The following is a 25,404-nucleotide window of genomic DNA, read 5'->3' on the forward strand; positions in this document are numbered from 1 at the left end:
GCCGGTCCACATACCTGGGTTTGATAAAGACTGGCGCCGGTCCACATACCTGGGTTTGATAAAGACCGGCGCCGGTCCACATACCTGGGTTTGATAAAGACCGGCGCCGGTCCACATACCTGGGTTTGATAAAGACTGTCGTCGGTCCACATACCTGGGTTTGATAAAGACTGGCGCCGGTCCACATACCTGGGTTTGATAAAGACTGGCGCCGGTCCACATACCTGGGTTTGATAAAGACTGGCGCCGGTCCACATACCTGGGTTTGATAAAGACTGGCGCCGGTCCACATACCTGGGTTTGATAAAGACCGGCGCCGGTCCACATACCTGGGTTTGATAAAGACTGGCGCCGGTCCACATACCTGGGTTTGATAAAGACTGGCGCCGGTCCACATACCTGGGTTTGATAAAGACCGGCGCCGGTCCACATACCTGGGTTTGATAAAGACCGGCGCCGGTCCACATACCTGGGTTTGATAAAGACCGGCGCCGGTCCACATACCTGGGTTTGATAAAGACCGGCGCCGGTCCACATACCTGGGTTTGATAAAGACCGGCGCCGGTCCACATACCTGGGTTTGATAAAGACCGGCGCCGGTCCACATACCTGGGTTTGATAAAGACTGGCGCCGGTCCACATACCTGGGTTTGATAAAGACCGGCGCCGGTCCACATACCTGGGTTTGATAAAGACTGGCGCCGGTCCACATACCTGGGTTTGATAAAGACTGGCGCCGGTCCACATACCTGGGTTTGATAAAGACCGGCGCCGGTCCACATACCTGGGTTTGATAAAGACTGGCGCCGGTCCACATACCTGGGTTTGATAAAGACTGGCGCCGGTCCACATACCTGGGTTTGATAAAGACTGGCGCCGGTCCACATACCTGGGTTTGATAAAGACTGGCGCCGGTCCACATACCTGGGTTTGATAAAGACTGGCGCCGGTCCACATACCTGGGTTTGATAAAGACTGGCGCCGGTCCACATACCTGGGTTTGATAAAGACCGGCGCCGGTCCACATACCTGGGTTTGATAAAGACCGGCGCCGGTCCACATACCTGGGTTTGATAAAGACCGGCGCCGGTCCACATACCTGGGTTTGATAAAGACCGGCGCCGGTCCACATACCTGGGTTTGATAAAGACCGGCGCCGGTCCACATACCTGGGTTTGATAAAGACCGGCGCCGGTCCACATACCTGGGTTTGATAAAGACCGGCGCCGGTCCACATACCTGGGTTTGATAAAGACCGGCGCCGGTCCACATACCTGGGTTTGATAAAGACCGGCGCCGGTCCACATACCTGGGTTTGATAAAGACTGTCGTCGGTCCACATACCTGGGTTTGATAAAGACTGGCGCCGGTCCACATACCTGGGTTTGATAAAGACCGGCGCCGGTCCACATACCTGGGTTTGATAAAGACCGGCGCCGGTCCACATACCTGGGTTTGATAAAGACCGGCGCCGGTCCACATACCTGGGTTTGATAAAGACCGGCGCCGGTCCACATACCTGGGTTTGATAAAGACTGGCGCCGGTCCACATACTTGGGTTTGATAAAGACCGGCGCCGGTCCACATACCTGGGTTTGATAAAGACCGGCGCCGGTCCACATACCTGGGTTTGATAAAGACCGGCGCCGGTCCACATACCTGGGTTTGATAAAGACTGGCGCCGGTCCACATACCTGGGTTTGATAAAGACCGGCGCCGGTCCACATACCTGGGTTTGATAAAGACCGGCGCCGGTCCACATACCTGGGTTTCATAAAGACCGGCGCCGGTCCACATACCTGGGTTTGATAAAGACCGGCGCCGGTCCACATACCTGGGTTTGATAAAGACCGGCGCCGGTCCACATACCTGGGTTTGATAAAGACCGGCGCCGGTCCACATACCTGGGTTTGATAAAGACCGGCGCCGGTCCACATACCTGGGTTTGATAAAGACTGGCGCCGGTCCACATACCTGGGTTTGATAAAGACCGGCGCCGGTCCACATACCTGGGTTTGATAAAGACTGGCGCCGGTCCACATACCTGGGTTTGATAAAGACTGGCGCCGGTCCACATACCTGGGTTTGATAAAGACCGGCGCCGGTCCACATACCTGGGTTTGATAAAGACTGGCGCCGGTTGCCACATACCTGGGTTTGATAAAGACCGGCGCCGGTCCACATACCTGGGTTTGATAAAGACTGGCGCCGGTCCACATACCTGGGTTTGATAAAGACTGGCGCCGGTCCACATACCTGGGTTTGATAAAGACTGGCGCCGGTCCACATACCTGGGTTTGATAAAGACTGGCGCCGGTCCACATACCTGGGTTTGATAAAGACTGGCGCCGGTCCACAAACCTGGGTTTGATAAAGACCGGCGCCGGTCCACATACCTGGGTTTGATAAAGACCGGCGCCGGTCCACATACCTGGGTTTGATAAAGACCGGCGCCGGTCCACATACCTGGGTTTGATAAAGACCGGCGCCGGTCCACATACCTGGGTTTGATAAAGACCGGCGCCGGTCCACATACCTGGGTTTGATAAAGACCGGCGCCGGTCCACATACCTGGGTTTGATAAAGACCGGCGCCGGTCCACATACCTGGGTTTGATAAAGACCGGCGCCGGTCCACATACCTGGGTTTGATAAAGACTGGCGCCGGTCCACATACCTGGGTTTGATAAAGACCGGCGCCGGTCCACATACCTGGGTTTGATAAAGACCGGCGCCGGTCCACATACCTGGGTTTGATAAAGACTGGCGCCGGTCCACATACCTGGGTTTGATAAAGACTGGCGCCGGTCCACATACCTGGGTTTGATAAAGACTGGCGCCGGTCCACATACCTGGGTTTGATAAAGACTGGCGCCGGTCCACATACCTGGGTTTGATAAAGACTGGCGCCGGTCCACATACCTGGGTTTGATAAAGACCGGCGCCGGTCCACATACCTGGGTTTGATAAAGACCGGCGCCGGTCCACATACCTGGGTTTGATAAAGACCGGCGCCGGTCCACATACCTGGGTTTGATAAAGACTAGCGCCGGTCCACATACCTGGGTTTGATAAAGACTGGCGCCGGTCCACATACCTGGGTTTGATAAAGACCGGCGCCGGTCCACATACCTGGGTTTGATAAAGACTGGCGCCGGTCCACATACCTGGGTTTGATAAAGACTGGCGCCGGTCCACATACCTGGGTTTGATAAAGACCGGCGCCGGTCCACATACCTGGGTTTGATAAAGACTGGCGCCGGTCCACATACCTGTGTTTGATAAAGACCGGCGCCGGTCCACATACCTGGGTTTGATAAAGACTGGCGCCGGTCCACATACCTGGGTTTGATAAAGACTGGCGCCGGTCCACATACCTGGGTTTGATAAAGACCGGCGCCGGTCCACATACCTGGGTTTGATAAAGACTGGCGCCGGTCCACATACCTGGGTTCTATAAAGACCGGCGCCGGTCCACATACCTGGGTTTGATAAAGACCGGCGCCGGTCCACATAACTGGGTTTGATAAAGACCGGCGCCGGTCCACATACCTGGGTTTGATAAAGACCGGCGCCGGTCCACATACCTGGGTTTGATAAAGACCGGCGCCGGTCCACATACCTGGGTTTGATAAAGACCGGCGCCGGTCCACATACCTGGGTTTGATAAAGACTGGCGCCGGTCCACATACCTGGGTTTGATAAAGACTGGCGCCGGTCCACATACCTGGGTTCTGATAAAGACCGGCGCCGGTCCACATACCTGGGTTTGATAAAGACTGGCGCCGGTCCACATACCTGGGTTTGATAAAGACTGGCGCCGGTCCACATACCTGTGTTTGATAAAGACCGGCGCCGGTCCACATACCTGGGTTTGATAAAGACTGGCGCCGGTCCACATACCTGGGTTTGATAAAGACTGGCGCCGGTCCACATACCTGGGTTTGATAAAGACCGGCGCCGGTCCACATACCTGGGTTTGATAAAGACTGGCGCCGGTCCACATACCTGGGTTTGATAAAGACCGGCGCCGGTCCACATACCTGGGTTTGATAAAGACCGGCGCCGGTCCACATACCTGGGTTTGATAAAGACTGGCGCCGGTCCACATACCTGGGTTTGATAAAGACCGGCGCCGGTCCACATACCTGGGTTTGATAAAGACCGGCGCCGGTCCACATACCTGGGTTTGATAAAGACTGGCGCCGGTCCACATACCTGGGTTCTGATAAAGACCGGCGCCGGTCCACATACCTGGGTTTGATAAAGACCGGCGCCGGTCCACATACCTGGGTTTGATAAAGACTGGCGCCGGTCCACATACCTGGGTTTGATAAAGACCGGCGCCGGTCCACATACCTGGGTTTGATAAAGACCGGCGCCGGTCCACATACCTGGGTTTGATAAAGACCGGCGCCGGTCCACATACCTGGGTTTGATAAAGACCGGCGCCGGTCCACATACCTGGGTTTGATAAAGACCGGCGCCGGTCCACATACCTGGGTTTGATAAAGACTGGCGCCGGTCCACATACCTGGGTTTGATAAAGACCGGCGCCGGTCCACATACCTGGGTTTGATAAAGACCGGCGCCGGTCCACATACCTGGGTTTGATAAAGACTGGCGCCGGTCCACATACCTGGGTTTGATAAAGACCGGCGCCGGTCCACATACCTGGGTTTGATAAAGACTGGCGCCGGTCCACATACCTGGGTTTGATAAAGACTGGCGCCGGTCCACATACCTGGGTTTGATAAAGACCGGCGCCGGTCCACATACCTGGGTTTGATAAAGACCGGCGCCGGTCCACATACCTGGGTTTGATAAAGACTGGCGCCGGTCCACATACCTGGGTTTGATAAAGACCGGCGCCGGTCCACATACCTGGGTTTGATAAAGACCGGCGCCGGTCCACATACCTGGGTTTGATAAAGACCGGCGCCGGTCCACATACCTGGGTTTGATAAAGACTGGCGCCGGTCCACATACCTGGGTTTGATAAAGACTGGCGCCGGTCCACATACCTGGGTTTGATAAAGACTGGCGCCGGTCCACATACCTGGGTTTGATAAAGACCGGCGCCGGTCCACATACCTGGGTTTGATAAAGACTGGCGCCGGTCCACATACCTGGGTTTGATAAAGACCGGCGCCGGTCCACATACCTGGGTTTGATAAAGACTGGCGCCGGTCCACATACCTGGGTTTGATAAAGACTGGCGCCGGTCCACATACCTGGGTTTGATAAAGACTGGCGCCGGTCCACATACCTGGGTTTGATAAAGACTGGCGCCGGTCCACATACCTGGGTTTGATAAAGACTGGCGCCGGTCCACATACCTGGGTTTGATAAAGACTGGCGCCGGTCCACATACCTGGGTTTGATAAAGACTGGCGCCGGTCCACATACCTGGGTTTGATAAAGACTGGCGCCGGTCCACATACCTGGGTTTGATAAAGACCGGCGCCGGTCCACATACCTGGGTTTGATAAAGACCGGCGCCGGTCCACATACCTGGGTTTGATAAAGACCGGCGCCGGTCCACATACCTGGGTTTGATAAAGACCGGCGCCGGTCCACATACCTGGGTTTGATAAAGACCGGCGCCGGTCCACATACCTGGGTTTGATAAAGACTGGCGCCGGTCCACATACCTGGGTTTGATAAAGACTGGCGCCGGTCCACATACCTGGGTTTGATAAAGACCGGCGCCGGTCCACATACCTGGGTTTGATAAAGACTGGCGCCGGTCCACATACCTGGGTTTGATAAAGACCGGCGCCGGTCCACATACCTGGGTTTGATAAAGACCGGCGCCGGTCCACATACCTGGGTTTGATAAAGACCGGCGCCGGTCCACATACCTGGGTTTGATAAAGACCGGCGCCGGTCCACATACCTGGGTTTGATAAAGACCGGCGCCGGTCCACATACCTGGGTTTGATAAAGACCGGCGCCGGTCCACATACCTGGGTTTGATAAAGACTGGCGCCGGTCCACATACCTGGGTTTGATAAAGACTGGCGCCGGTCCACATACCTGGGTTTGATAAAGACCGGCGCCGGTCCACATACCTGGGTTTGATAAAGACTGGCGCCGGTCCACATACCTGGGTTTGATAAAGACTGGCGCCGGTCCACATACCTGTGTTTGATAAAGACCGGCGCCGGTCCACATACCTGGGTTTGATAAAGACTGTCGCCGGTCCACATACCTGGGTTTGATAAAGACTGGCGCCGGTCCACATACCTGGGTTTGATAAAGACCGGCGCCGGTCCACATACCTGGGTTTGATAAAGACCGGCGCCGGTCCACATACCTGGGTTTGATAAAGACCGGCGCCGGTCCACATACCTGGGTTTGATAAAGACCGGCGCCGGTCCACATACCTGGGTTTGATAAAGACTGGCGCCGGTCCACATACCTGGGTTTGATAAAGACTGGCGCCGGTCCACATACCTGGGTTTGATAAAGACCGGCGCCGGTCCACATACCTGGGTTTGATAAAGACTGGCGCCGGTCCACATACCTGGGTTCTATAAAGACCGGCGCCGGTCCACATACCTGGGTTTGATAAAGACCGGCGCCGGTCCACATACCTGGGTTTGATAAAGACCGGCGCCGGTCCACATACCTGGGTTTGATAAAGACCGGCGCCGGTCCACATACCTGGGTTTGATAAAGACCGGCGCCGGTCCACATACCTGGGTTTGATAAAGACTGGCGCCGGTCCACATACCTGGGTTTGATAAAGACCGGCGCCGGTCCACATACCTGGGTTTGATAAAGACTGGCGCCGGTCCACATACCTGGGTTTGATAAAGACTGGCGCCGGTCCACATACCTGGGTTTGATAAAGACCGGCGCCGGTCCACATACCTGGGTTTGATAAAGACTGGCGCCGGTCCACATACCTGGGTTTGATAAAGACTGGCGCCGGTCCACATACCTGTGTTTGATAAAGACCGGCGCCGGTCCACATACCTGGGTTTGATAAAGACTGGCGCCGGTCCACATACCTGGGTTTGATAAAGACTGGCGCCGGTCACATACCTGGGTTTGATAAAGACCGGCGCCGGTCCACATACCTGGGTTTGATAAAGACTGGCGCCGGTCCACATACCTGGGTTTGATAAAGACCGGCGCCGGTCCACATACCTGGGTTTGATAAAGACCGGCGCCGGTCCACATACCTGGGTTTGATAAAGACTGGCGCCGGTCCACATACCTGGGTTTGATAAAGACTGGCGCCGGTCCACATACCTGGGTTTGATAAAGACCGGCGCCGGTCCACATACCTGGGTTTGATAAAGACTGGCGCCGGTCCACATACCTGGGTTTGATAAAGACCGGCGCCGGTCCACATACCTGGGTTTGATAAAGACTGGCGCCGGTCCACATACCTGGGTTTGATAAAGACCGGCGCCGGTCCACATACCTGGGTTTGATAAAGACTGGCGCCGGTCCACATACCTGGGTTTGATAAAGACTGGCGCCGGTCCACATACCTGGGTTTGATAAAGACCGGCGCCGGTCCACATACCTGGGTTTGATAAAGACTGGCGCCGGTCCACATACCTGGGTTTGATAAAGACCGGCGCCGGTCCACATACCTGGGTTTGATAAAGACTGGCGCCGGTCCACATACCTGGGTTTGATAAAGACTGGCGCCGGTCCACATACCTGGGTTTGATAAAAACCGGCGCCGGTCCACATACCTGGGTTTGATAAAGACTGGCGCCGGTCCACATACCTGTGTTTGATAAAGACCGGCGCCGGTCCACATACCTGGGTTTGATAAAGACCGGCGCCGGTCCACATACCTGGGTTTGATAAAGACTGGCGCCGGTCCACATACCTGGGTTTGATAAAGACCGGCGCCGGTCCACATACCTGGGTTTGATAAAGACCGGCGCCGGTCCACATACCTGGGTTTGATAAAGACTGGCGCCGGTCCACATACCTGGGTTTGATAAAGACTGGCGCAGGTCCACATACCTGGGTTTGATAAAGACCGGCGCCGGTCCACATACCTGGGTTTGATAAAGACCGGCGCCGGTCCACATACCTGGGTTTGATAAAGACTGGCGCCGGTCCACATACCTGGGTTTGATAAAGACCGGCGCCGGTCCACATACCTGGGTTTGATAAAGACCGGCGCCGGTCCACATACCTGGGTTTGATAAAGACCGGCGCCGGTCCACATACCTGGGTTTGATAAAGACCGGCGCCGGTCCACATACCTGGGTTTGATAAAGACCGGCGCCGGTCCACATACCTGGGTTTGATAAAGACCGGCGCCGGTCCACATACCTGGGTTTGATAAAGACTGCTCTAGTAGATTTAATGAAACACGCTGTTTATCTTGTGCATCTCTTACAGCATGGCATTGCTTGCCTCATTGCTCCGGTGGTTTGTAAGTGATTTCCATTTTGCTAATGTTGTCAATTCTTTTGGGTCTTCTTTTTCACTGTGCTCATCTGTCTGTCCTGTGCAACTATTTGCAATGCATCAGTGCAACAATGTTATCATGAGCCGCCAAAGTGATCACACCATCTCCTCAACTTTCCCAGACAGTTAATTTGACCTGATACTGTAGGCCTATTTTACATTCAGCATTGACCTTTCGCTAAGCACTGCCCAGAATCTTGGGGAACCAATGGCAGTGCTCCGTTTGATAGCAACTGGCACTAACAATTCTTACCAGTGCTTCTAATGTAATGGATTTGTCCCTGTATTTAGTAACTTTGTCCCTATATTTAGTGACTTTGTCCCTATATTTAGTGTCTTTTCAGACCCCTCCAGTGACTTTGTCCCTATATTTAGTTACTTTTCAGACCCTTCCAGTGACTTTGTCCCTATATTTAGTGACTTTTCAGACCCTTCCAGTGACTTTGTCCCTATATTTAGTGACTTTTCAGACCCCTCCAGTGACTTTGTCCCTATATTTAGTTACTTTTCAGACCCTTCCAGTGACTTTGTCCCTATATTTAGTGTCTTTTCAGACCCTTCCAGTGACTTTTTCCCTATATTTAGTGTCTTTTCAGACCCCTCCAGTGACTTTGTCCCTGTATTTAGTGTCTTTTCAGACCCTTCCAGTGACTTTGTCCCTATATTTAGTGTCTTTTCAGACCCTTCCAGTGACTTTGTCCCTATATTTAGTGTCTTTCCAGACCCTTCCAGTGACTTTGTCCCTATATTTAGTGTCTTTCCAGACCCTTCCAGTGGCTTTGTCCCTATATTTAGTAACTTTGTCCCTATATTTAGTGTCTTTTCAGACCCTTCCAGTGACTTTGTCCCTATATTTAGTAAATTTGTCCCTATATTTAGTAACTTTGTCCCTATATTTAGCAACTTTGTCCCTATATTTAGTGTCTTTCCAGACCCTTCCGGTGATTTTGTCCCTATATTTAGTGTCTTTTCAGACCCTTCCAGTGACTTTGTCCCTGTATTTAGTGTCTTTTCAGACCCTTCCAGTGACTTTGCCCCTGTATTTAGTGTCTTTTCAGACCCTACCAGTGACTTTGTCCCTATATTTAGCAACTTTTCAGACCCTTCCAGTGACTTTGTCCCTATATTTAGTGTCTTTTCAGACCCTTCCAGTGACTTTTTCCCTATATTTAGTGTCTTTTCAGACCCCTCCAGTGACTTTGTCCCTGTATTTAGTGTCTTTTCAGACCCTTTCAGTGACTTTGTCCCTATATTTAGTGTCTTTTCAGACCCTTCCAGTGACTTTGTCCCTATATTTAGCAACTTTGTCACTATAGTTAGTGACTTTTTCTCATGATTAGGTATTTATTGGAGCCAGGTGTGTTAGCTGGGGCAAAACTGTGATACCAATCAGGCCCCGAGGACTGGGATTGCCCACCCCTGCACTAGCACCTAGGCTTGTGCTTGAGATATTGTTATTGAGACCTTTGGTCATTTTCTATAATGCTACAAGAAGTGAGTCATTATTAGTGGAGGTGCATTAATTAAGCATGATTCTGGTTTAATTTGTAATAATAAAAAAAGGGCTTTTTCATAGACAAACTTGAAATCCAGACCAGCAAAAAAGCAGGTTTAAACTATTTGGATAAATTAATTAAATTATTAGTGGGTCTTATGGTCGTGGAAGTATAATTTCACAAGTCCTGAATTCAGTGTGTGTGTTTTAGAGGTTGACCGATTATGATTTTTCAACGCCGATACCGATTAATGGCGGACCAAAAAAAGCCGATACCGATTAATCGGCCGATTTTTATATATATATATATTTGTAATAATGACAATTACAACAATACTGAATGAACACTTTTATTTTAACTTAATATAATACATCAATAAAATCAATTTAGTCTCAAATAAATAATGAAACATGTTCAATTTGGTTTAAATAATGTAAAAACAAAGTGTTGGAGAAGAAAGTCAAAGTGCAATATGTTCCATGTAAAAAAGCTAACGTTTAAGTTCCTTGCTCAGAACATGAGAACATATGAAAGCTGGTGGTTCCTTTTAACATGGGTCTTCAATATTCCCAGGTAAGAGGTTTTAGGTTGTAGTTATTATAGGAATTATAGGACTATTTCTCTCTATACCATTTGTATTTCATATACCTTTGACTATTGGATGTTCTTATAGGCACTATAGTATTGCCAGCCTAATCTCAGGAGTTGATAGGCTTGAAGTCATAAACAGCGCAATGCTTGAAGCACAGCGAAGAGCTGCTGGCAAATGCAGGAAAGTGCTGTTTGAATAAATGCTTACAAGCCTGCTGGTGCCTACCGCCGCTCAGTCAGACTGCTCTATCAAATCATAGACTTAGTTATAACATAATAACACACAGAAATACGAGCCTTAGGTCATTAATATGGTCAAATCCGGAAACTATCATTTAGAAAACAAAACATTTATTCTTTCAGTGAAATACGGAACCGTTCTGTATTTTATCTAACGTGTGGCAACCCTAAGTCTTAATATTGCTGTTACATTGCACAACCTTCAATGTTACCTTCAATGTTATGTCATAATTATGTACAATTCTGGCAAATTAGTTGTTAGGAAGATCTTGGGTCTTCACACAGTTCGCAACGAGCCAGGCGGCCCAGACTGCTGCATATACCCTGACTCTGCTTGCACAGAACGCAAGAGAAGTGACACAATTTTAAAAGAAATTCATGTTAGCAGGCAATATGAAGTAGAGATACTCTGAATGATCGGCTATGAAAAGCCAACTGACATTTACTCCTGAGGTGCTGACTTGCTGCACCCTCGACAACTACTGTGATTATTATTATTTGACCATGCTGGTCATTTATGAACATTTGAACATCTTGGCCATGTTCTGTTATAATCTCCACCCGGCACAGCCAGAAGAGGACTGGCCACCCCTCATAGCCTGGTTCCTCTCTAGGTTTCTTCCTAGGTTCTGGCCTTTCTAGGGAGTTTTTCCTAGCCAACGTGCTTCTACACCTGCATTGCTTGCTGTTTGGGGTTTTAGGCTGGGTTTCTGTACAGCACTTTGAGATATCAGCTGACGTAAGAAGGGCTATATAAATACATTTGATTTGATTTGAATATGCAGGTTTAAAAATATATACTTGTGTATTGATCTTAAGGAAGGCATTGATGTTTATGGTTAGGTACACATTGGTGCAACGTCAGTGCTTTCTTCGTGAATGTGTTAAATCACCCGCTTGGCGAAGTAGGCTGTGATTCGATGAGAAATTAACAGGCACCGCATCGATTATATGCAACGCAGGACATGCTAGATAAACTAGTAATATCATCAACCATGTGTAGTTAACTAGTGATTTATGTTAAGATTGATTGTTTTTTATAAAATAAGTGTAATGCTAGCTAGAAACTTACCTTGGCTCCTTGCTGCACTCGCGTAACAGGTAGTCAGCCTGCCACGCAGTTTCCTCGTGGAGTGCAATGTAATCGGCCATAATCGGTGTCCAAAAATGCAGATTTACCGATTGTTATGAAAACTTGAAATTTGGCCCTAATTAATCGGCCATTCCGATTAATCGGTCGACCTCTAGTGTGTTTGTGTAACAGTCTATGTTCTCTGCTGCTTGTGTTAAGGGTGTCACCATGGGGAAGTGGAGGTTGTTCCGTGTCTCTCTGGTTCTGGGTTCAGTCTTTATGATCCTGTTGATTATACTCTACTGGGACGACGTTGGAGCCTCTCACCTCTACCTGCCCCCCCTCTCCCCCCGGCCCGCCCCTGACCACCCCCCCACACACCCAACACCCTCCTTCCTCTCCGACATCAACGCCTTCGTAAACCAGTTCCTGGAGGGAACCAATGATCCGACAGATTCCGCCCCCCCAGACTCTGCCAACCAATCAGAGCGCGATGAGGAGCGGTACGTTCCCCGGAGGGAGTGGAAGGTCCATCTGACGCCCATCGACCCCGAGAAACGACTAGGACAGGTAACCCTAACCCTCCATCTCAATGCAATTCAATGTAAGGGCTCTGTTGGCATGGGAAACATATGTTAACATTGCCAAAGCAAATGAAATAGATAATTAACAAAAGTGAAATAAACAATACAAATTTACAGTAAACATTACACTCGCAAAAGTTCAAAAAGAACGAAGACATTTCAAATGTCATATTATGTGCAAATAGTTAAAGTACAAAAGGGAAAATAAATCAACATAAATGTGTTTGTTCTTCACTGGTTGCCCTTTTCTTGTGGCAACAGGTCACAAATCTGGCTGCTGTGATGTCACACTGTGGTATTTCACCCAGTAGATATGGGAGTTTATCAGAATTGGGTTTGTTTTCTAATTCTTTGTGGATCTGTGTGATCTGAGGGAAATATGTCTCTCTAATATGGTCATACATTTGGCAGGAGGTTAGGAAGTGCAGATCAGTTTCCACCTCATTTCGTGGGCAGTGAGCACATAGCCTGTCTTCTCTTGAGAGCCATGTCTGCCTACGGCGGCCTTTCTCAATAGCAAGGCTATGCTCATTGAGTCTGTACATAGTCAAAGCTTTCCTTAAGTTTGGGTCAGTCACAGTGGTCAGGTATTCTGCCACTGTGTACTCTCTGTTTAGGGCCAAATAGCATTCTAGTTTGCTCTGTTTTTTTGTTAATTCTTTCCAATGTGTCAAGTAATTATCTTCTTGTTTTCGCATGATTGGGTCTAATTGGGTCTAATTGTGTTGCTGTCCAGGAGCTCTGTGGGGTCTGTTTGTGTTTCTGAACAGAGCCCCAGGACCAGCTTGCTTAGGGGACTCTTCTCCAGGTTCATCTCTCTGTAGGTGATGGCTTTGTTATGGAAGGTTTGGGAATCGCTTCCTTTTAGGTGGTTGTAGAATTTAACAGCTATTTTCTGGATTTTGATAATTAGCGGGTATCGGCCTAATTCTGCTCTGCATGCATTATTTGATGTTTTACGTTGTACACAGAGGATGTTTTTGGAGAATTCTGCAGAATCTCAATTTGATTTTTGTCTCATTTAGGGAATTCTTGGTTGGTGAGCGGACCCCAGACCTCACAACCATAAAGGGCAATGGGTTCTATAACACGATTCAAGTATTTTTAGCCAGATCCAAATTGGTATGTCGAATTTTATGTTCCTTTTGATGGATAGAAGGCTCTTCTTGCCTTGTCTCTCAGATCATTCATAGCTTTGTGGAAGTTACCTGTGGCGCTGATGTTTAGGCCAAGGTACGTATAGTTTGTTGTGTGCTCTAGGGCAACGGTGTCTAGATGGAATTTGTATTTGTGGTCATGGCAACTGGACCTTTTTTGGAACACCATTATTTTTGTCTTACTGAGATTTACTGTCAGAGCCCAGGTCTGACAGAATCTGTGCAGACGATCTAGGTGCTGCTGTAGGCCCTCCTTGGTTGGTGACAGAAGCACCAGATCATCAGCAAACAGTAGACATTTGACTTCAGATTCTAGTAGGGTGAGGCCGGGTGCTGCAGACTGTTCTAGTGCCCTCACCAATTCCTTGATATATATGTTGAAGAGGGTGGGGCTCAAGCTGCATCCCTGTCTCACTCCACGACCCTGTGGAAAGAAATATATGTTTTTTTTGCCAATTTTAACCGCACACTTGTTGTTTGTGTACATGGATTTTATAATGTCGTATGTTTTACCCCCAACACCACTTTCCATAAATTTGTATAGCAGACCCTCATGCCAAATTGAGTCAAATGCTTTTTTGAAATCAACAAAGCATGAGAAGACTTTGCCTTTGTTTTAATTAGTTTGTTTGTTAATTAGGGTGTGCAGGGTGAATACGTGGTCTGTCGTACGGTAATTTGGTAAAAAGCCAATTTGACATTTGCTCAATGCAGAGGATTTTCCCAAGGTTGCTGTTGACAAATATCCCACAGTAGTTATTGGGGTCAAATTTGTTTCTCTCTCACCTCTCACTCTTGTTTTCATGCCTCTCGCTCTCTCCCCTCTCCGCTCTCTCCCCCCTCCGCTCTCTCCCCCCTCCGCTCTCTCCCCACTATCTCTCTCCCCCCTCCGCTCTCTCCCCCCTCCGCTCTCTCCCCACTATCTCTCTCTCTTCAGGAGAGACGGCGGCAGCGTCTCCATGATCTCTGTCACCATGGTGATGACCTGGCTTTTCCGGGGAAGAACCGTTCGTTTGACGACATCCCCAACAGGGAGCTGGATCACCTGATCGTCGACGACCGCCACGGTATCATATACTGCTACGTCCCCAAGGTACACACAAACGACCACGGGCTCATATTTTTTTATTTAACCTTTCTTTAACCAGGCAAGTCAGTTCAGAACAAATTCTTAACTGACTTATTTACAATGACTGTAGGTGGCGTGTAGTAACTGGAAGAGGATCATGATCGTACTCAGTGAGAGTCTGCTAATATAACCTGTATATATTGTATGTATATATATATATATATTGACTGTAGGTGGCGTGTAGTAACTGGAAGAGGATCATGATCGTGCTCAGTGAGAGTCTGCTAATATAACCTGTATATATTGTATATATATATATATATATATATATATATATATATATATATTGACTGTAGGTGGCGTGTAGTACCTGGAAGAGGATCATGATCGTGCTCAGTGAGAGTCTGCTAATATAACCTGTATATATTGTATGTATATATATATATATTGACTGTAGGTGGCGTGTAGTAACTGGAAGAGGATCATGATCGTGCTCAGTGAGAGTCTGCTAATATAACCTGTATATATTGTATGTATATATATATATATATTGACTGTAGGTGGCGTGTAGTAACTGGAAGAGGATCATGATCGTGCTCAGTGAGAGTCTGCTAATATAACCTGTATATATTGTATGTATATATATATATATATTGACTGTAGGTGGCGTGTAGTAACTGGAAGAGGATCATGATCGTACTCAGTGAGAGTCTGCTAATATAACCTGTATATATATATATATATATATATATATATATATATTGACTGTAGGTGGCGTGTAGTAACTGGAAGAGGATCATGATCGTACTCAGTGAGAGTCTGCTAATATAACCTGTATATATTGTATGTATATATATATATATATTGACTGTAGGTGGCGTGTAGTAACTGGAAGAGGATCGTACTCAGTGAGAGTCTGCTAATATAACCTGTATATATTGTATGTATATATATATATATATTGACTGTAGGTGGCGTGTAGTAACTGGAAGAGGATCATGATCGTACTCAGTGAGAGTCTGCTAATATAACCTGTATATATTGTATGTATATATATATATATATTGACTGTAGGTGGCGTGTAGTAACTGGAAGAGGATCGTACTCAGTGAGAGTCTGCTAATATAACCTGTATATATTGTATGTATATATATATATATTGACTGTAGGTGGCGTGTAGTACCTGGAAGAGGATCATGATCGTGCTCAGTGAGAGTCTGCTAATATAACCTGTATATATTGTATGTATATATATATATATATTGACTGTAGGTGGCGTGTAGTAACTGGAAGAGGATCGTGCTCAGTGAGAGTCTGCTAATATAACCTGTATATATTGTATGTATATATATATATATATTGACTGTAGGTGGCGTGTAGTAACTGGAAGAGGATCGTACTCAGTGAGAGTCTGCTAATATAACCTGTATATATTGTATGTGTATATATATATATATATATATATATATTGACTGTAGGTGGCGTGTAGTAACTGGAAGAGGATTATGATCGTGCTCAGTGAGAGTCTGCTAATATAACCTGTATATATTGTATGTATATATATATATTGACTGTAGGTGGCGTGTAGTAACTGGAAGAGGATTATGATCGTGCTCAGTGAGAGTCTGCTAATATAACCTGTATATATTGTATGTATATATATATATATATTGACTGTAGGTGGCGTGTAGTAACTGGAAGAGGATCGTGCTCAGTGAGAGTCTGCTAATATAACCTGTATATATTGTATGTATATATATATATATATTGACTGTAGGTGGCGTGTAGTAACTGGAAGAGGATCGTGCTCAGTGAGAGTCTGCTAATATAACCTGTATATATTGTATGTATATATATATATATATTGACTGTAGGTGGCGTGTAGTAACTGGAAGAGGATCGTGCTCAGTGAGAGTCTGCTAATATAACCTGTATATATTGTATGTATATATATATATATATATTGACTGTAGGTGGCGTGTAGTAACTGGAAGAGGATCATGATCGTACTCAGTGAGAGTCTGCTAATATAACCTGTATATATTGTATGTGTATATATATATATATATTGACTGTAGGTGGCGTGTAGTAACTGGAAGAGGATCGTACTCAGTGAGAGTCTGCTAATATAACCTGTATATATTGTATGTATATATATATATATATTGACTGTAGGTGGCGTGTAGTAACTGGAAGAGGATCATGATCGTACTCAGTGAGAGTCTGCTAATATAACCTGTATATATTGTATGTATATATATATATATATATTGACTGTAGGTGGCGTGTAGTAACTGGAAGAGGATCGTGCTCAGTGAGAGTCTGCTAATATAACCTGTATATATTGTATATATATATATATATATATTGACTGTAGGTGGCGTGTAGTAACTGGAAGAGGATCGTGCTCAGTGAGAGTCTGCTAATATAACCTGTATATATTGTATGTATATATATATATATATTGACTGTTGGTGGCGTGTAGTAACTGGAAGAGGATCATGATCGTACTCAGTGAGAGTCTGCTAATATAACCTGTATATATTGTATGTGTATATATATATATATATTGACTGTAGGTGGCGTGTAGTAACTGGAAGAGGATCGTACTCAGTGAGAGTCTGCTAATATAACCTGTATATATTGTATGTATATATATATATATATTGACTGTAGGTGGCGTGTAGTAACTGGAAGAGGATCATGATCGTACTCAGTGAGAGTCTGCTAATATAACCTGTATATATTGTATGTATATATATATATATATTGACTGAAGGTGGCGTGTAGTACCTGGAAGAGGTTCATTATCGTGCTCAGTGAGAGTCTGCTAATATAACCTGTATATATTGTATGTATATATATATATATTGACTGAAGGTGGCGTGTAGTAACTGGAAGAGGATCATGATCGTGCTCAGTGAGAGTCTGCTAATATAACCTGTATATATTGTATGTGTATATATATATATATATATTGACTGTAGGTGGCGTGTAGTAACTGGAAGAGGATCGTACTCAGTGAGAGTCTGCTAATATAACCTGTATATATTGTATGTATATATATATATATATTGACTGTAGGTGGCGTGTAGTACCTGGAAGAGGATCATGATCGTACTCAGTGAGAGTCTGCTAATATAACCTGTATATATTGTATATATATATATATATTGACTGTAGGTGGCGTGTAGTAACTGGAAGAGGATCGTACTCAGTGAGAGTCTGCTAATATAACCTGTATATATTGTATGTATATATATATATATATTGACTGTAGGTGGCGTGTAGTACCTGGAAGAGGATCATGATCGTACTCAGTGAGAGTCTGCTAATATAACCTGTATATAGTGTATGTATATATATATATATATTGACTGTAGGTGGCGTGTAGTAACTGGAAGAGGATCATGATCGTACTCAGTGAGAGTCTGCTAATATAACCTGCATATATTGTATGTATATATATATATATATATATTGACTGTAGGTGGCGTGTAGTACCTGGAAGAGGATCATGATCGTACTCAGTGAGAGTCTGCTAATATAACCTGTATATATTGTATGTATATATATATATATATTGACTGTAGGTGGCGTGTAGTAACTGGAAGAGGATCGTACTCAGTGAGAGTCTGCTAATATAACCTGTATATATTGTATGTATATATATATATATATTGACTGTAGGTGGCGTGTAGTACCTGGAAGAGGATCGTACTCAGTGAGAGTCTGCTAATATAACCTGTATATATTGTATGTATATATATATATATATATTGACTGTAGGTAGCGTGTAGTAACTGGAAGAGGATCATGATCGTGCTCAGTGAGAGTCTGCTAATATAACCTGTATATATTGTATATATATATATATATATATTGACTGTAGGTGGCGTGTAGTAACTGGAAGAGGATCATGATCGTACTCAGTGAGAGTCTGCTAATATAACCTGTATATATTGTATATATATATATATATATATATTGACTGTAGGTGGCGTGTAGTAACTGGAAGAGGATCGTACTCAGTGAGAGTCTGCTAATATAACCTGTATATATTGTATGTATATATATATATATATTGACTGTAGGTGGCGTGTAGTAACTGGAAGAGGATCGTACTCAGTGAGAGTCTGCTAATATAACCTGTATATATTGTATGTATATATATATATATATTGACTGTAGGTGGCGTGTAGTAACTGGAAGAGGATCATGATCGTGCTCAGTGAGAGTCTGCTAATATAACCTGTATATATTGTATGTATATATATATATATATTGACTGTAGGTGGCGTGTAGTAACTGGAAGAGGATCATGATCGTACTCAGTGAGAGTCTGCTAATATAACCTGTATATATTGTATGTATATATATATATATATTGACTGTAGGTGGCGTGTAGTAACTGGAAGAGGATCATGATCGTACTCAGTGAGAGTCTGCTAATATAACCTGTATATATTGTATGTATATATATATATATATATTGACTGAAGGTGGCGTGTAGTAACTGGAAGAGGATCATGCTCAGTGAGAGTCTGCTAATATAACCTGTATATATTGTATATATATATATATATATATTGACTGTAGGTGGCGTGTAGTACCTGGAAGAGGATCATGATCGTGCTCAGTGAGAGTCTGCTAATATAACCTGTATATATTGTATATATATATATATATATATATATATTGACTGTAGGTGGCGTGTAGTACCTGGAAGAGGATCATGATCGTACTCAGTGAGAGTCTGCTAATATAACCTGTATATATTGTATGTATATATATATATATTGACTGTAGGTGGCGTGTAGTAACTGGAAGAGGATCATGATCGTACTCAGTGAGAGTCTGCTAATATAACCTGTATATATTGTATGTATATATATATATATATATTGACTGTAGGTGGCGTGTAGTAACTGGAAGAGGATCGTGCTCAGTGAGAGTCTGCTAATATAACCTGTATATTGTATATATATATATATATTGACTGTAGGTGGCGTGTAGTAACTGGAAGAGGATCGTGCTCAGTGAGAGTCTGCTAATATAACCTGTATATATTGTATGTATATATATATATATATTGACTGTAGGTGGCGTGTAGTAACTGGAAGAGGATCATGATCGTACTCAGTGAGAGTCTGCTAATATAACCTGTATATATTGTATATATATATATATATATATTGACTGTAGGTGGCGTGTAGTAACTGGAAGAGGATCGTGCTCAGTGAGAGTCTGCTAATATAACCTGTATATATTGTATGTATATATATATATATATTGACTGTAGGTGGCGTGTAGTAACTGGAAGAGGATCGTGCTCAGTGAGAGTCTGCTAATATAACCTGTATATATTGTATGTATATATATATATATATTGACTGTAGGTGGCGTGTAGTAACTGGAAGAGGATCATGATCGTACTCAGTGAGAGTCTGCTAATATAACCTGTATATATTGTATGTGTATATATATATATATTGACTGTAGGTGGCGTGTAGTAACTGGAAGAGGATCGTGCTCAGTGAGAGTCTGCTAATATAACCTGTATATATTGTATGTGTATATATATATATATATATTGACTGTAGGTGGCGTGTAGTAACTGGAAGAGGATCGTACTCAGTGAGAGTCTGCTAATATAACCTGTATATATTGTATGTATATATATATATATATTGACTGTAGGTGGCGTGTAGTACCTGGAAGAGGATCATGATCGTACTCAGTGAGAGTCTGCTAATATAACCTGTATATATTGTATATATATATATATATTGACTGTAGGTGGCGTGTAGTAACTGGAAGAGGATCGTACTCAGTGAGAGTCTGCTAATATAACCTGTATATATTGTATGTATATATATATATATATTGACTGTAGGTGGCGTGTAGTACCTGGAAGAGGATCATGATCGTACTCAGTGAGAGTCTGCTAATATAACCTGTATATAGTGTATGTATATATATATATATATTGACTGTAGGTGGCGTGTAGTAACTGGAAGAGGATCATGATCGTACTCAGTGAGAGTCTGCTAATATAACCTGTATATATTGTATGTATATATATATATATATATATTGACTGTAGGTGGCGTGTAGTACCTGGAAGAGGATCATGATCGTACTCAGTGAGAGTCTGCTAATATAACCTGTATATATTGTATGTATATATATATATATATTGACTGTAGGTGGCGTGTAGTAACTGGAAGAGGATCGTACTCAGTGAGAGTCTGCTAATATAACCTGTATATATTGTATGTATATATATATATATATTGACTGTAGGTGGCGTGTAGTAACTGGAAGAGGATCATGATCGTGCTCAGTGAGAGTCTGCTAATATAACCTGTATATATTGTATATATATATATATATATATTGACTGTAGGTGGCGTGTAGTAACTGGAAGAGGATCATGATCGTACTCAGTGAGAGTCTGCTAATATAACCTGTATATATTGTATATATATATATATATATATTGACTGTAGGTGGCGTGTAGTAACTGGAAGAGGATCGTACTCAGTGAGAGTCTGCTAATATAACCTGTATATATTGTATGTATATATATATATATATTGACTGTAGGTGGCGTGTAGTAACTGGAAGAGGATCGTACTCAGTGAGAGTCTGCTAATATAACCTGTATATATTGTATGTATATATATATATATATTGACTGTAGGTGGCGTGTAGTAACTGGAAGAGGATCATGATCGTACTCAGTGAGAGTCTGCTAATATAACCTGTATATATTGTATGTATATATATATATATATTGACTGTAGGTGGCGTGTAGTAACTGGAAGAGGATCGTGCTCAGTGAGAGTCTGCTAATATAACCTGTATATATTGTATGTATATATATATATATATTGACTGTAGGTGGCGTGTAGTAACTGGAAGAGGATCGTGCTCAGTGAGAGTCTGCTAATATAACCTGTATATATTGTATATATATATATATATATTGACTGTAGGTGGCGTGTAGTAACTGGAAGAGGATCATGCTCAGTGAGAGTCTGCTAATATAACCTGTATATATTGTATATATATATATATATATTGACTGTAGGTGGCGTGTAGTAACTGGAAGAGGATCATGATCGTGCTCAGTGAGAGTCTGCTAATATAACCTGTATATATTGTATGTATATATATATATATATATTGACTGTAGGTGGTGTGTAGTAACTGGAAGAGGATCGTGCTCAGTGAGAGTCTGCTAATATAACCTGTATATATTGTATGTATATATATATATATATTGACTGTAGGTGGCGTGTAGTAACTGGAAGAGGATCGTACTCAGTGAGAGTCTGCTAATATAACCTGTATATAGTGTATGTATATATATATATATATATTGACTGTAGGTGGCGTGTAGTAACTGGAAGAGGATCGTACTCAGTGAGAGTCTGCTAATATAACCTGTATATAGTGTATGTATATATATATATATATTGACTGTAGGTGGCGTGTAGTACCTGGAAGAGGATCATGATCGTACTCAGTGAGAGTCTGCTAATATAACCTGTATATATTGTATGTATATATATATATATATATTGACTGTAGGTGGCGTGTAGTAACTGGAAGAGGATCATGATCGTACTCAGTGAGAGTCTGCTAATATAACCTGTATATATTGTATGTATATATATATATATATATTGACTGTAGGTGGCGTGTAGTAACTGGAAGAGGATCATGATCGTGCTCAGTGAGAGTCTGCTCCAGGAGGGAGTTCCGTACAGGGATCCTCTGGCAGTTCCTCAGGAGATGGTCCACAACAGCAGCCTCCACTTCACCTTCAACAAGTTCTGGAAACGCTACGGGAAGTTCTCCCGACACCTGATGAAGGTCAGTTCACGTCTAATCTCTTACCTCTGACACAAACCCTGATGGTGGTCAGTTCACATCTAATCTCTTACCTCTGACACGAACCCTGATGGTGGTCAGTTAACAGCTGACACTAACCCTGATGGTGTTCAGTTCACAGCTGATACTAACCCTGATGGTGGTCAGTTAACAGCTGACACTAACCCTGATGGTGGTCAGTTAACAGCTGACACTAACCCTGATGGTGGTCAGTTAACAGCTGACACTAACCCTGATGGTGTTCAGTTAACAGCTGACACTAACCCTGATGGTGGTCAGTTAACAGCTGACACTAACCCTGATGGTGGTCAGTTAACAGCTGACATTAACCCTGATGGTGGTCAGTTAACAGCTGACACTAACCCTGATGGTGTTCAGTTAACAGCTGACACTAACCCTGATGGTGGTCAGTTAACAGCTGACAGTAACCCTGATGGTGGTCAGTTAACAGCTGACACTAACCCTGATGGTGGTCAGTTAACAGCTGACACTAACCCTGATGGTGGTCAGTTAACAGCTGACACTAACCCTGATGGTGGTCAGTTAACAGCTGACACTAACCCTGATGGTGGTCAGTTAACAGCTGGCACTAATCCTGATGGTGGTCAGTTAACAGCTGGCACTAACCCTGATGGTGGTCAGTTAACAGCTGACACTAACCCTGATGGTGGTCAGTTAACAGCTGACACTAACCCTGATGGTGGTCAGTTAACAGCTGACACTAACCCTGATGGTGGTCAGTTAACAGCTGACACTAACCCTGATGGTGTTCAGTTAACAGCTGACACTAACCCTGATGGTGTTCAGTTAACAGCTGACACTAACCCTGATGGTGGTCAGTTAACAGCTGACACTAACCCTGATGGTGGTCAGTTAACAGCTGACACTAACCCTGATGGTGGTCAGTTAACAGCTGACACTAACCCTGATGGTGTTCAGTTAACAGCTGACACTAACCCTGATGGTGGTCAGTTAACAGCTGACACTAACCCTGATGGTGGTCAGTTAACAGCTGACACTAACCCTGATGGTGTTCAGTTAACAGCTGACACTAACCCTGATGGTGGTCAGTTAACAGCTGACACTAACCCTGATGGTGGTCAGTTAACAGCTGACACTAACCCTGATGGTGGTCAGTTAACAGCTGACACTAACCCTGATGGTGTTCAGTTAACAGCTGACACTAACCCTGATGGTGTTCAGTTAACAGCTGACACTAACCCTGATGGTGGTCAGTTAACAGCTGACACTAACCCTGATGGTGGTCAGTTAACAGCTGACACTAACCCTGATGGTGGTCAGTTAACAGCTGACACTAACCCTGATGGTGTTCAGTTAACAGCTGACACTAACCCTGATGGTGGTCAGTTAACAGCTGACACTAACCCTGATGGTGGTCAGTTAACAGCTGACACTAACCCTGATGGTGTTCAGTTAACAGCTGGCACTAACCCTGATGGTGGTCAGTTAACAGCTGACACTAACCCTGATGGTGTTCAGTTAACAGCTGACACTAACCCTGATGGTGTTCAGTTAACAGCTGACACTAACCCTGATGGTGTTCAGTTAACAGCTGACACTAACCCTGATGGTGGTCAGTTAACAGCTGACACTAACCCTGATGGTGGTCAGTTAACAGCTGGCACTAACCCTGATGGTGGTCAGTTAACAGCTGACACTAACCCTGATGGTGTTCAGTTAACAGCTGACACTAACCCTGATGGTGTTCAGTTAACAGCTGACACTAACCCTGATGGTGGTCAGTTAACAGCTGACACTAACCCTGATGGTGGTCAGTTAACAGCTGACACTAACCCTGATGGTGGTCAGTTAACAGCTGACACTAACCCTGATGGTGGTTGATACATTTGGTTAATTTATTATATAAAGGTGAAAGTGATGTATTCAGGGCATTCGGAAAGTGTTCAGACCCCTTTTTCCACATTTTGTTACGTTACAGCCTTATTCTAAAATTGATTAAATAGTTTTTTTCCCTTCATCAATCTAAACACGATACCCCATAATGACATCACAATACCCTATAATGACATCACAATACCCCATAATGACATCACAATACCCCATAATGACAAAGCAAAAACAGTTTTTAGAAATTTGTGCAAATATATTAAAAATAAAAAACTTCAATGTCACATTTAAATAAGTATTCAGACCCTTTACTCAGTACTTTGTTGAAGCACCTTTGGCAGGGATTACAGCCTCGAGTCTTCTTGGGTATGATGCTACAAGCTTGGCACCCCTGTATTTGGGGAGTTTCTCGCATTCTTCTCTGGAGATCCTCTCAAGCTCTGTCAGGTTGGATGGGGAGCGTCGCTGCACAGCTATTTTCAGGTCTCTCCAGTGGTGTTTGATCGGGTTCAAGTCCAGGCTCTGGCTGGGCCACTCAAGGCCATTCAGAGACTTGTCCCGAAGCCACTCCTGCGTTGTCTTGGCTGTATGCTTAGGGTCGTTGTCCTGTTGGAAGGTGAACCTTCGCCCCGGTCTGAGGTTCTGGATCAGGTTTTCATCAAGGATCTCTCTGTACTTTGCTCCGTTCATCTTTCCCTCGATACTGTCTAGTCTCCCAGTCCCTGCCGCTGAAAAACATCCCCACAGCATGATGCTGCCACCACCATGCTTCACCGTAGGGATGGTGCCAGGTTTCCTCCAGACGTGACGCTTGGCATTCAGCCAAAAGAGTTCAATCTTGGTTTCATCAGACCAGAGAATCTTGTTTCTCATTGTCTGAGAGTCCTTTAGGAGCCTTTTGGCAAACTCCAAGAGGGCTGTCATGTGCCTTTTACTGAGAAGTGGCTTCCGTCTGACCACTCTACCATAAAGGC

The 25,404-nt window shown here is 44.7% G+C and overlaps 1 protein-coding gene across 1 annotated transcript in view; it reads left to right on the forward strand.

The window, feature by feature from the left end:
- Window positions 1-11,429: 11,429 nt before the first annotated feature.
- The window catches only part of LOC139568495 (carbohydrate sulfotransferase 12-like), an 18,834-nt gene continuing 4,859 nt past the window's right edge, over window positions 11,430-25,404 (forward strand). Inside the window, exons 1-3 of the mRNA XM_071390355.1 lie at window positions 11,430-12,419; window positions 14,528-14,683; window positions 22,364-22,543. Coding sequence (XP_071246456.1) covers window positions 12,045-12,419; window positions 14,528-14,683; window positions 22,364-22,543 — 711 coding nt within the window. The 5' untranslated portion in view covers window positions 11,430-12,044. The remainder of the gene's footprint in view (window positions 12,420-14,527; window positions 14,684-22,363; window positions 22,544-25,404) is intronic.

Source organism: Salvelinus alpinus, chromosome 1, assembly GCF_045679555.1.
Source record: "Salvelinus alpinus chromosome 1, SLU_Salpinus.1, whole genome shotgun sequence".
Classification (NCBI taxonomy): Eukaryota; Metazoa; Chordata; class Actinopteri; order Salmoniformes; family Salmonidae; genus Salvelinus; species Salvelinus alpinus.